This window comes from Pollachius pollachius (genome assembly GCF_949987615.1).
Source record: "Pollachius pollachius genome assembly, chromosome: 3".
NCBI classification, from domain to species: domain Eukaryota; kingdom Metazoa; phylum Chordata; class Actinopteri; order Gadiformes; family Gadidae; genus Pollachius; species Pollachius pollachius.
The window spans coordinates 15,261,114-15,275,004 of record NC_136936.1 but is presented as its reverse complement, the minus strand read 5'-3'; the positions used below and the strand labels follow the sequence as shown (position 1 = coordinate 15,275,004).

Here is a 13,891-nt window from a genome sequence, read left to right as displayed (position 1 = left end):
GAATTGTTTCCAAATCGACTTCCTTAGACATAACTTACCTCTTCCTGGAAAGCAAATAGAGGGGACGGGATGGCAAATAGAGCAGCAGCTGTGACATATCTCATCACAATCTGCCCTTACTACAGTCTTAGACAGGCTGTGCAGATAGAGACTGTTCGGTCACAAGAGAACGATGCCTGCTGTTCCCCTTCATGCAATAACGCCAGATTTGCTGTGCACTTGTTTTTGGTTACGGATCCATTTCCACCGTCCAGTCAATGGTTAACCAGAATATTTCAATTGGACGGGTGCGGTTGAGAGCTGTAATTTTGAAGTCAAGCGATACATAAACCGATGGCTGGTCCTTTTTAGGAGCAGCTATCAGATCTGGGCACCATGTTAACGGTTGTGTCATTGGAGGTCGCTCTCGGAGGTTGGGAGGAGACTGTGTGTGTGGTCTGTAAGGGTAACAGCAGCATCATCGAGCCTGTCCTGTAAACGTTTTGAGCAAAGTGTTCCTACTTTTGGCAAGTCATGAATAATTGGGTGAAATAAACCAACACCCAGTGTGCAGGGTTGTGAAATTGCCACATTAGTGAGTCACATTGTTTGTAACTACACCCTTTTAAGTCACCTCATCATCTCGGTCATGAGTTTGGTAGGATTGACCACAAAGCAAGGGTCTGGTGAGCGGTTTGTTGTCTCACAGCCAGGCTAAGGTCATACTTGTGGGCTACGAAAGATTTCCATGAAACAACGTAAGACCACACACAGCAATTCAATGAATGCTTTGTTTTGTACTTCATGGGTCATAAATATGCTAGTGGTCGTGGTCTCTGCGGTTGACGTGCTCTCTGGTTAAACCGGGTAATCAAGAATCAATGACAGGTGAACAGGCAATCGTTGTGAAGAATCGTCAATTCTTGGGCCAAACTGGATGATTCAACCTTTTTATCATTGTTCAATGGACATAACAATTAAATAGGGGATATGTCCATTGCTGAGTATTTATCTATTGGCATAAAATTCATTAATCTGAAAACAATTTCATTCATTCGTGTTAATAAGTTCAACCTCTGTTCTATTCATTTATTTTTACTTCTGGCCAAACTAAAAAATGGACTTACGTACCTACTAAAATCAGGACATGATCAATCTGAAAAGAGCATAGAAATGCAGAAACATAGCATACCCGTTACTGATGGGGACGACAATAAAGGGACTAAGGCAGGCCGTTTCAAAGTGAACCAAATGCCCTGTGCCCTGTTGCCCTGCTGAAGTGCAGTATGCAATAAGATTGGATTGCGACCAGGGGGAAACCACAGCACACTATAGCTCCCCCTTTCTCCATTGCTTTCAATGCCCAGACAGGAAATCCTCCTTTTGATTGCTACGGAGCACAATGAGCACAGTTAATAACAATCCCTCCACCTTGGTAGACCTCTACCAACACCTGAGAGTCCTGCCAAGGAGCATAAACACACGAGACAAACACGTAAGACTTGGAAATACAAAATGTTGTTCGCTCAGCAATGGAATTCATGGAAATTGATCGCTCATCTGCCCAACTGTTTGATTACATTTGTTCTTTCTTTGGCATTCCTGAGCCTTGTTGGAGTTCTCTACAATCAGACCTCAAGGTCATCCTGAAGGAACCCAGCGTCGGTCCAGCTCCCTCACTGTTCTGATTAGCTTAGAACCCCCCAGCCCCCTCCTCATCTGTCAATGGGTTCTTACATGAGGTCATTTGTTTTCAACAAGATGGCTGCCATGCTTCTTCAAATAAACTGTCATTCAACCTCCCTCTCTTAACACTCCCCGTCCCGAATAGCGTGTTATAAAAAGCTATGTATAATAAAACAAGCCGTGTTACAGAATCTATTCCACAGACTTTTCTAAATCGTTTTTGGCCAACAACAAATAAAATCCCCTTATTTGAATGAGAAGTTATTGCAACTGCACCACCGAAGCTTACCTCAATCAGGACAATCTCTTAAAACAAAACTTAAATTTAACCTAAGTCACTTCAAGCAGTGTTTCATAGTTATATTAACTTTCCACCCAAACCACACATCAGCAAAGTTTGCACACTTTGCTCATTCAATTTGTTCATGAGCCAACGTCACCCACCACCCCTTTTTGTTCTCAATCTTTCATCCAAATGCACTCTCACCCATCAACACTACCCACCCAACACTTGGTTCATATGCCTTCTAGTTTCACACCAGACTAGTTTCCTGCATTGGTTAGCCCGGACGATGAAGAAAATGACAAAAATATGTTGTATGTATCAGTGTGTGATTGTTTATAAGCACATTATTTAAATGCACTCTCATTCAAGCAACACTTCCATGAATGTGGATATATGCGTTAACATCCTTTCATTTAAAAGTCCCCAAAAAAGATGTTGACAAGGCAGTAATGGCTAGATATATCCATCCCCAAGTGCCCAGACACTTGGAGTGAACACCGGAGCTGATAATGTTGACATACACTGATAAACACTTTGCTGGAACGCCAGAGCAGATAATGTTGACATACACTAATACACACACAGGGCTTAGACATGTGGCTCAAATGAATTGTCCTGCCTACACATGTAGGAGTCATTAAACATAATGATTGTGGTTCTACAGTCTCCGTCCTCTTCATCGTGTGGTGGATTCAGTGATCCAAACCATGTTTTTGCCTTCAAAATATTAAACTTCACAATTACAGCCTGAGGTCAGGCCCCCTTGGATTTACTTGTTCAACGTCCCAGAACCACTAGAGCCGTTCTGTTTTTTTTTATAATCATTGCACTTTATTGTTTTGCTATTGTTCCTTTGGTTCCACGGGGCCACCATGGATGTGATCCAGGACAGCCATCTCAGGAGTTCCCCTGGGCCAGGTCCAGAACTCAGACAGGACCCTGGGGGGGGGCGTTGGGGGCTGGGGGAGGGGGCGGAGCCACAACGCTGAGGTTTGGAAGAGGAGGGCTTCCAAATGCAATACCTCATCACAAAAAACAATTGGGATTCTTCTCTCTCTCTCTCTCCCTCTCTCTCTCTCTCGCCCTCTTAATCAGGCCCTCGAAGACATTGTGGTTGCCTTGATCCATGCAGGAGATGTTGTGTCCACATTGTTTCAATATGTGCGCCGTGAAAGACCTGACCCTGGGCAATGCTCTATGCCACGGACAGACTTTTTGGTTGGCTGTCTGGGTCACCGATGATGAAATGGGCTTGGGGGGAATGTTTTCCCTTATGGACCGACTCCTTGAGGAACAATGGCAGTGATTGAGGGCTCTGGAAAAAAACTGAATTAGAATGATTAAAGTGTCTCGATTTGAGAGAGTGGTGCAGGTGTTGCACGTGATGTCATTCGTCATCGTCCTCCATGCGCTGTGTGTTCCAGGTGTGTTCGTGCCTGCTGGGGCAGGAGTTGGACCAGGTGGAGTAGGACCAGGTGGGGCGGGACCAGGAGCGGCCCTCTTTCCAGGTAACCACGTCCTCTTCCACCTGGACGTGTGCCAGCAGACGAAGATGGGGCCAAATTAAGTACAATCTGTTTGTGATTTAAAGTATTTTTAAAGATAAATTGAAGTAAATTACGGACCGTATATTTTACACTATAGTAGGGTATGAATCACAGGATAAAAGACACGCACAGCGCAGTAATATCGATGTTGTGTGTGTGCATGTGCGTGACTTATCTATCAGTTCATCTGGATGACTTCATGTAGCTCAGAATGTTTTAATTAAAAGGGTCTGGCCGTGTATCACACAATGACATAAGACAACATGCGCATCCCCTGAGTCTTGTTTCGTGTCAATCACAAAGCAATTATAGCAGTTGTCTGCCTGAATGTACGTATTGTCGCCTCCCACATGGCGTCAAGGTTGCTAGCGGTGAACTTTAAACTACCTACAGCTGTCTGGCCATTTCATGTTCTGGGGTGCAAAGGTAAAGGGCTGTGTGTAAGAGTTTACAATGATTTAATTTGGTCCTTTCCTTCTCCTTTCTGATCAATACAAAACATGGGTTATAACCTTACTCGGCATCCTGCTTGCTTACTCCACTAATATCCAGTACGAAGCTCCAGTAATGGGCCCCTACAGTGATTACTGCTTATTCTAAGCTGTCTTCTGGAGATGTATTCCATGTGCAGGGATTTACCACTTTTCCATTAACCTGACAACATTGAAAAAGACCACACTGACTACCGATCAAACTCAGTTTGATCACTACCAATCCAACTGACCTAACACCTATTACCCATGACACTTCACACCTTCACACGTAACATTACCCAGGTGTAAACCATTAGACTAACCATTAGACATTCAATGTTTTTTATGATAGAAAATACCTTTCCGACACTAACACTCAACAATTTACCCGGCGGCAGTTTATTTCACACCCTCCGTGAAACAATCTACCCTGAACTGGTCAAAGAGAATGCACCTGATCTCTAACCCTCGCTGTCACTGTTATGTTTACAAGGTGGCGGGAGAGTACCTGCGGGCTACAAACCGGCAAAAGCAGCGGGTGAGTCAAAGATGTTCTGGAAAGAGTTTGATGGATTATACATGAACCAGCGGGTCTGGCTAGTACATGAACCAGCGGGTCCTCTAGTCTATTTACCAGGAGCCTGCAGTTTGAATTACGATTTTCTTGCATCCAAAGGAAAAACAAATACCCCTCGAAAGAAAAACAAAATATGGAAGCAACATGGCTAACAAAACATTCCCTCATTGTTTGTATTTACAACCCTCATATTCAAACAGTAATTCTATTTTTTTGCTTCATGGGTGGTCTATGTTTCATTCTCTTGGTCATCGTGGCTTCCAGAGCTCTTTCCAGTGGTCCCAGATACCATTGTCTACTCTAATGGACATCAAGTGGCTCTAAAGCCAGACCTCGCGCAGCACACCCACACAGAGCAGATACCGGGGCTGTGTGCTCTGGGTGGGTGTAGGAGGCTACTCTTATCTCCTCTCGGCCTTATCACACATTCAAGGCAGAATCCCAACACAGATACTGCACTGAGACACTGGCAACGCTCCCAGTATGCTCTCCTTGTTCCTCACGCCTCAATGACGGAATCTCAGCTTCATTGGATCCTTAGTGTTCTGCGGCCCGGTCTCTGTTATACTAAGAGCGCATCCATATGGCTAGAAGTAAAACATTTATTCAAAATTTCAATGTAAATATCAACACTATATGGATCATGATAGTAACAACAACAGTTGATTAGCGATGAGGTGGATGTTGATAGTAGCATTGATGATGAGGATGATGATCACGAGTTCTTCTCTGTTCAACCCACAGCAGGAGGTTATGGAGGGGGTCGAGGTATAGGGCCTGGGGGGTTTCTTCCCGGTGGTCTTGGAACAGGTGGCTTGGGGACTGGAGGACTGGTTGCAGGTAGGCTACAACTATATTGACTGTTCAGACATGTTTTCCCTTTTAGCTAAACCCTTTTAGTCTTGTTATTGTTATCCCATGTTGCATGTGCTGGATGTATTAATCCACCCAAGTGAGTTTTTTAATCTTTGTCAGCAGGAGCCAGTGGAAAGGGTCCCAAACCAGGTTAGATCAATACAGTCCATTGTGTTATATTTGTATTCATACTTACAATTTGGTTCTTCAATATTGTGTGCTGTCTGTTCTATGCTGCTGTAATAAAAGGAGCACTTATGCAGGTAGGCATGGGTAGTCCTTTCGCGTAGAGGGGGGCCACCCCTGTACAACATTGTGAAGTGTGTAATGTACAACATACTAATAGGACGGGGGGCCAACATTGTATCACTTCCTCCTGGCTGTTGCCGTTGACGCCCAGACTTTTGAAGACTGTTCTACTTCACCTCTTTATCATAGGAAGTGACGATTTTCAGAGGGTTTGCTTCCTTCAACGCCTGACAAAACAGCGGTACCGGCACACTGATTAATGTTATTTTAAAGTCAAGCCCTCACAATATCTGGAAACCTCCTTGTTGAAATGTGCCATTGCCCAGTTTTTATCAGACATGGTATTGTAAATATTTTCCTTAGTGTAAACCGTGTTAGTGCCTCAGAAAGGATTTGCAGTAATTGAATTTCCATAAGCTGTGCTGATTTCAATCTAGGCCTACCCTGTACATGCAGATAAGGTGCGTCCAAACTAAGACCCTATATTCCTGATAAGACCCGGGGTGGAGCACAGGAGGTCTTCTGGAGGGCTTCCTTCGTTCACAAAGTCATTGAGTTCCAGCGGACCTGAATGGTGAAAATGACCTAATATCAGATGTGAGCAGGAAGTTGACTTTGGCCGGGGTCAGCATGAGCATTTTCTAGGAAGTAATGCCCTGGCTCTTGTATGTACCTTCTATTGCCAGGCCTCACTTGCAAAAATGAGATTAGAAAGTAAAAAACAAACAGTGTGTTGGAGGCGACTGCCTCCCTAAGCGAGCTGGAGCAATGTGGGGAGCACTGTGTGAAAAAAAAAGGCCGACAGCTAGATCACCTAAACACAGAAGAAAGTGAAAGATCTAACGACTGGCCAGAGGAGCCGCTGAGGGTCAGCCACAGGCCTCCTCCCAGAGACCAGGAGTCACCGAGGAGTCGTAACCTGTTCCCAGCTGCTGTTCAATTTATTGAGCCATTTATCTGGAATGACTATGAAAAAGTGACCTAAAATGACAGGTTTTAAATCAATCAACCGCCTATTCTTTAAATCATTCCAGATTCTTGAATTTGAAGGGATTGGAAAATTGATCTTTTTTGTTAGTATGAAGATTCAATTAGATACCTCCCTTTACTCTAAGGCACCAAGAGCGGAGTCATTATTTTGAACATTCCTTGCTTGGTTTATGATTGTATAGATAACAATTATCCCCGAAAGAACGTTAACCCAGGTTATAAACCATAGGCAGCTTTTATGCCAGAGAGATACTTTAAGTATTAGAATTTATGCAAGAAAATCTGCCCTGAGCAAGCACACACACTAAGGCATTAAATTGTTCCCCAGAAGATGAAGAAAAGTGCGGTTGCATTCCACAGATGTACACCTTGGCTAAAGAGTATCATCCCTTAACTGCAGATGTAGAAACTTGCTGTAACCGCTCTAAATTTCTGTACAGCTAATGCCAGGTCCAGCAACGGCTCCAATTATTGTGTATTCTGTCGAAATCCGGATTGGTAAAATACTGTGTCTTCGAAAGGCAATTTCTGACTTGTTAACAGCTGTTAGATCCTGGCCTCCTTCTTTTCTGCATTAGTTGAAGAAGCAACAAATTGACTTCCCAGACACCTTTTTATTGAAATACAAAGTATAAAGATGCCTTTTATTATGCATTTCAATAGATGCTAAAATGCCAAGCATTTGTCAAACTTTGTAAACACCATAATTCCAGCAGCTGGGAGTGCTGACAATCTACCCTGACCCAGTAAATACCTGTTATCACCCAGGCTCGGAGACTGTGACCATATCCTTTTAATTATCAAACACCACACATTGCATATGAGTCTGCTTGCATGTGCGCAGGGTCTTTCTACCACTCACAGAGATGCCTCAGGATTCCTCTCGGTCCCTCTGGTTTATATCAGAGCCTCACTTTGAAGCAGCTGTGCATGTTCTCGTCGGGTGGGCTCCTCGTCCTCAACAGGAAGAGGAAGAGGCTTGAAGCCAATGGAAACAAGGTACACGAAAGTGCCAAAGTTAAGTGGGATATTAAGGAGGATGGAGACAATAAGTAGATAGAAGGGAGACAATCCATCCTCCACTTGATCCATCACAGACAATAAAGAGTGTTTGGCACGAACAGACACACACACACGTGCATGTACTGCAAACACATAATCGGGCATTGGGTTACTGGGGGTAGAAGCAGAGCAGAACAGAGGAGTGACTGAGATGAGGACTTGAGAGGGAGAGAGGAGCAGATGCAGGTGTACAGCGAGTACTTGCATCAAAAGTCATTTGGTGCACATATGCTGTGCATTATCGCAGCTCAGACCTGTAATCAGAGCTTTCACAGCCTAGAAGGCCTGTTCATGTATGGGACGGTGCCCATACACTGTATGTGTGTATGAAAATATTTAACGTAAACATTTGTTACTTGGAGCCAATATAATTGATACTACAAGCAAGCAGATTTACCGTCAGTTGTTTGGGGACATGTCCAATGAACCAACTTCTGCACTGACACACGTGTACGCACATGCACTCGCACACACAAAGATCTCGATCTTTTGTCTTTGATTATATACATTGCAGCAAATCTATTTGACTTAACCTTGACATTCTCTCTTCCTTTTATTTACTTCGCCTCTGAGTAAAAACCTTGGACAAAAACGCCAGCGGTGCAATAAACAACCACGTGCCAGTTAGCATCGCCAATTACTCGGTTCATGATGATAATATAGGTCAAGAAAAGCCAGTCAACAGTCATTAACTGTCGTCCACTGATCCAGCGAAACCTCAGGGTTTTGATCTCCTTCCTTGTTGTCTTTAACCTAACTTAAACCATATTTAAACAGGATTGGTCAAACACAACATAACAAGCATCCAGCCTGTTCACACTCAATTGTGTTCTGCCTCTGTAAGTCGTTTTTTTATTTTTCTATTTTTATGGGGACCAGCTTTCCCGCCAACGTCGGTTGTTCTTTCCGATGTTTTCCCCGATTGTCTTTGCAGGGGGGAGTACCACTCCGCGGTCAGCCAGGGGGGCTGGAGCAGGGTGCATTCACTCGTCCATCTGGCAGCAGCACACCTCGTGTTGTTTAGAAATTACACTGCTCTGATTTCCCAAAGCTTTCATTAAGAGAAATCATTGAATCACAGGAGGCTGGGAACCAGTCCCAAGTGGCTGAATCAAGCTGAATCCAAAACGCCTGCTTGTTCAAAAGAGTCTTCTTTCGTCGTCTATATTTACAGTAGAAAATTACGTTTGTAGTCTATCATCTGAAGAAACTGCTACATTACGGTACCGTTAGGGTTAGGCACAGCCAATCCCACAATGGGAGGTTGAAGTTGTTAAACTCGGATCTATCAATGGTAATGCCAGGAAGAAAATCTGGATATTTGGGGTTGAAAGGCCATCAGGTCTGTGGGATTGCTTTTTAGATACACTGGAGCTATTCATGGTCAACCCACTGTTAAACCTTTCATTCAAAGTAGTAATCCCCTTGTTTACTGTATATTCAATTAACCACCAAAACACCAAGCCTTGCTTATTTCTAACCATGAGGTTGGCATCCATGTGTTACGTTAAAAGGCTTCAGATAGCTATGCTATCTAATTTGCTGCCCCACAAACACTAAGGAACTTAGAAAATGCTTTTAGGGCTAACTCAGTGAACCCCTTGCTGCGTGTTGACGGGCCAATTCGGAAGTGAGCCGACCTGTCTATTGCAACCCTGACTAGTCAAGAAAGAATGCGATGGATACGCAGGGTGGAGGCATGTGGGGACCATCTGCTAGAGGTAACTCGGTTGGCCAGCTCTACATACCGTGACCACTGGCTTCTTCTACCGACTGCTGTTAGGCTATGCTGACCTTTCTCATTCTTTGCACATAAAATGTGGTTGAAAGAACAAGGTAGTGATTTCCATGGAATCGTGTTATGAAAGATTGTCAGTGAAGTTTCGGGATCCCTTATCCCACATTTTTATTGTTTGTGAATGGTTGTGTTTTGTATCTGCCCTCGTCATTGCTTTGCACGCTATGTGCGTGCCAAACTAAGGAGGCACTGTGGACAAACTTGCTGGAGCTCTGAGTTGGCAACCGTTGAACTTGTTTAAAAGAGGCTTAAAAAATACTAAAGGACATCACAGCGTCTTTTTGGTCCAGCATAAAAGACAAAACGAGAGCTCTGTGGTCCCGCTCCTGCCTGATTACATATCTGTTGGCTGTGTGCAATGATATCACTGTTTATGTCACGACACGACAAGGCGTAGATTTGCCCAGGACTCAATGAAACCACGCAGTAAGGTCACCTGGCCCAGAAGTACTATATATGAATCAAGGCGTGTCAGGGTGGATGGAGTGTGCTGCAGAGTTAAAGGACTGGGAAAGTTCATACAAGGCAGAGACAGACCGACGTCACCGGACCGGTTCAGCCTGACGTTGCTGTAGTTCGTACCACCCAACATAAGTGTAATGTATTACACATAATGCTTCAAATAGTTACCGTTAAGTTGGAGCTGTTTCTGAGAACCATCAGCCACCCCCTGCTCCCCCCCCTCTCACTCAATTGACGTGGGTGAAAGTATGTGTTGACCAACGATGTGGGGTTTCACAACTCACTTCCTACATTGCAAGATGGATAGCACTGTTGACCTAGTCCAGAAAGAGAAGACATACGAAAACACTGTGAGGAAGACCGAATCTAATGCTTCATGTCCAAAGCAGGGCTGACAGGTTTGAACCTGGAGTCCTCTGGTACAATAAATGGGGTGAAAGCTTTGGGACACATCATTGAGTAATGCCGACGACTCCATGGAAAAAGTGGGAAACAGAAAAAGTGAAAACAATTCTTGGCTGTCTGATACCGTCCAGGAAAATAGAGAGAGGGAGAGTTTGTATGCATCGCTCTGAGTTTGTGAATTCTTAATTACTCCAACATGCTCCTAGATCTGCTTTTCATAGCCTCGTGCCGGTGACTGACAGCACGCAGGACCTGAAAGTGACAAGAAGCTGGGGAGGTCATGGGTGGAATTGTGTATGTCCCACTGTCTCACGCGATCTCGAATCAGTGCGGCATCTCCTTTTGCTTTAATCCGGATGAAAGCTGCCTTGTGTAACCTCACACGAATGGCACTCATCCAGCGATGTGAGGTTCAGCGCTCCTTGCGATGATTTGATACCGATAGAAATCTTGTGTCATGTCAGTGAATGGACATGATGACGACAGGCTCGGTCGTTACAGTGAATTATGTGAACTGTGGGACCACCGTGGCCGAGTAATCTTTTCAGCTCACGATCGATCACAAACCCGTATTTCTACGGTTTTCAACAAAGGTTTTTGAGGTTTTTTTGTTCATGCTCAGGAATTTGTGCTTAACCATCATCACAGCATCTCCTTCAACCCAAAAGGCCTCCTAGCGCAAAACTGAACTCTCACCCTCTTACATTCTGATCAGTCTGTTGTGTGGACCTCTTTGATCATCTGTGATTTCGGAGAGCCTCACCGTCTGAGCTGATCCACCCTCTGACCTACCACAAACAAACACACACACACACACACACACACACACACACACACACACACACACACACACACACACACACACACACACACACAACCATTGCATTGCTTTATATAATTATCTCAACTTAATCGACTTCAGCAGTCAGATGCTGTTAACAAGAGGGTTTTGAAGATAAGACCATGCATTCTAAAAATGAACAATATATCTATTTATTTGAGACAAAAATACTCCTTGACATTTGAATTGTTCAGCTTGAGATCTGCTTCACACCAGCTTGCTGTTGGTTATGGTGAATACCTGCTGCCATAGTACTCCTTTGTATCACAAATTAAACTCAGCACCAATTAATACGAAAGGTGAACGGAGGGAGGGAGGGAGGGAGAGAGAGAGACGAGAGAAAGAGAGAGAGTGTGGGAAAGGAGCTCATGGTTTAAGTATTTAAACCATGATCTGGTGGCTCCTCACACCTCCTATGTTAAACAGCCTCACTATCGTCTGAGAATAAGGCAGAAAGAAACAAAGAGGGAGAAAGAGAGGGAAAGAAGTGGAGGTATGGGAGAGCCATAAAAAAACGAAGGAATGCAACATTGAAAACTCTGCTTTGATTAATGTTCTTATATTCCTCTGGTTTAGAAACAGAGGATTACCTTACTTAACCCTGTGGAGAGCAGGCAAGATGTTTCAGAGATGAGATTGAAACCAGATCCCCCTCGTTCACATTGGCCCACGTCCACCACTTGTGTTGGACATGGGTTTGAGAACATGTCCAGTGAAACAACCATCGCCATATTGTCTGGCCCATCTCAGCCCCAACGTTGTGCTTCAGTAGTAACACCAACGCTGCTGGGCGGCGGGCACCATAGACCGTACGTTGCTCCAATCAGTTCTTCATCTCCGTGTCACGGCTGTTAGCAAAGACTTGCTCCTTTGTGCGTGCAAAACCTTTAGCTGACATCACTTTCACCACAATTAAAACGCTACGGTTGTGTTCATTCCTTCTTTATTTCCACGCCCGAACACAACTTAAACTCACCCATCAACCTTCAGGTGCACTTGTCACTGTGCGGACGTGAATTCAAGCGGTGACTTGTGAATGGGAAAATATTTGTATTCAATCATTTTGTTTCTTTTTTGGGACCTGAGCTGTAGGGAAAGTATGATGCAAGCGAGCAAAGTGCTGTTTTTCTTCCCAATTACTCCGGTGTCCAAGTTCTTTCTGTGCTGTGGCTTTGGGTTTCCGTCCCTTGTATCTTATTAACAACACGTTATGCATGATTCCGCCTTACAAGGACACAAGCTGCTGGTTCACCCCCCTCCAGGACTTCCTCCTGTGACTCTTTGTGGCCTGGGTCATCAAGTGTAAAAGCCTCGGTCTGGAAAGTGTTCTGCATGTTGTCAGGAATGAACAGTTCCACTTTGCTGATTATTAGGGGACAAGAATAATCCCTCATCTGTTGTGACGGACAGTCAGGGTGCAGTGTTTCCTTGGTGTAAGCCTTTGATTAAAACAAACTAAACGAGGAAGGACTTCCAAAGACCTATGTGTGAGCTCTGTTTGTGTGAGGTGACGTACTGAAATAACGGCAGGGAAAACAAAGGCCGGCTTGTTGGGGCAGCTTGGTGTAAACAGATCCGAAACAGACCATCCGTATCCTTATTTTAAAATCAATTGAACAATATCATGCAAAGTGAAATGGCCAAAAGATATTCTTGCCAAATTCTCCTTTTGCTTGGAGCCTTAAAGAAGCATTGCTTACAATATGTTAATTAAATTGGCTTTGCTTTCAATGAACAATGAGGTGATTCCCTTGTTTTGAATGTTTTGCTTGTACTGTCCACCACATACACACACACATGGACACACACACAGACACAAACACACACGCACATGCACACACACACACAAACACAAACACACACACACACACACAAACAAACAAACACGCCATCGTGCACGCATAGAAGGAGCAACTGTTTGCCTACGTTGTGTCTCCTTTTCTCGGTCCAGACGTTTTAACCTACTATGTCAGTTGGTTGGTGCCCAACCCCAAACATGTTTTCAGTGTGGTTCGCTATGTGGCCCCACTCTTATCACCATTACAATCAGTCACCTGCCATGTCCAATGTCGAGTGATCGCTGAGATGCATTTGTCATGGCCTCAGATCATATATTCAATATAAGATGCACATGTGACCACAGGCCACAAGGCCTGAACCTTTTCTCAGTGTGTTCACATTCACTTCACACACTCCTTCTGTCTCTAGCTCGCTCTCTCCATCTCTCCCTCCCTCTCTCCCTCTCTCTCTCTTAGACAGAGACTCAGACATATGTTGGTCTGGCTCATATTTATCTCCCAAGCAACAGCTGCCAAATTCCCTCATTAAAACATTACTTTATAATACAACAGTCTCTTTGTAAGATAATACTTGCTTTCTCCCCCAATTCTTGTTCTATAACTTTAGATACATCTACTTCTGCGGTTTTTGCAGCACTTGACAATTTATGGGGATCCTTATGTCTTAAGCCAGAGAAGCTGAAATCCAACAAAACCTTGGAACCATTTGCTTATAAGTCTTGTCTTACCTCGAGGTGAGTCTGGGGATGTTTAAGCACTCAAGGAGAGTCAAGCAGGAGATGTTGACGGAGATGGATTATTGTTGGTCATCTAGTTTAGATTGAGCTCATGTTGCACTGAGTAGTGCATTATGGGTTTTCCAAGCACCAGGCAAGGTCAGCA

General features: G+C 44.2%; 1 protein-coding gene across 4 annotated transcripts in view; it reads left to right on the top strand.

Annotated features, from left to right (window-relative positions):
* The window catches only part of elna (elastin a), a 45,578-nt gene that overhangs the window by 5,839 nt on the left and 25,848 nt on the right, over nt 1–13,891 (top strand). For all 4 annotated transcript variants that reach the window (XM_079732157.1, XM_079732158.1, XM_079732156.1 and 1 more), the window contains exons 2-4: nt 3,376–3,459; nt 4,465–4,509; nt 5,293–5,388. In XM_079732157.1, the coding sequence (XP_079588283.1) occupies nt 3,376–3,459; nt 4,465–4,509; nt 5,293–5,388 (225 nt within the window). The remainder of the gene's footprint in view (nt 1–3,375; nt 3,460–4,464; nt 4,510–5,292; nt 5,389–13,891) is intronic.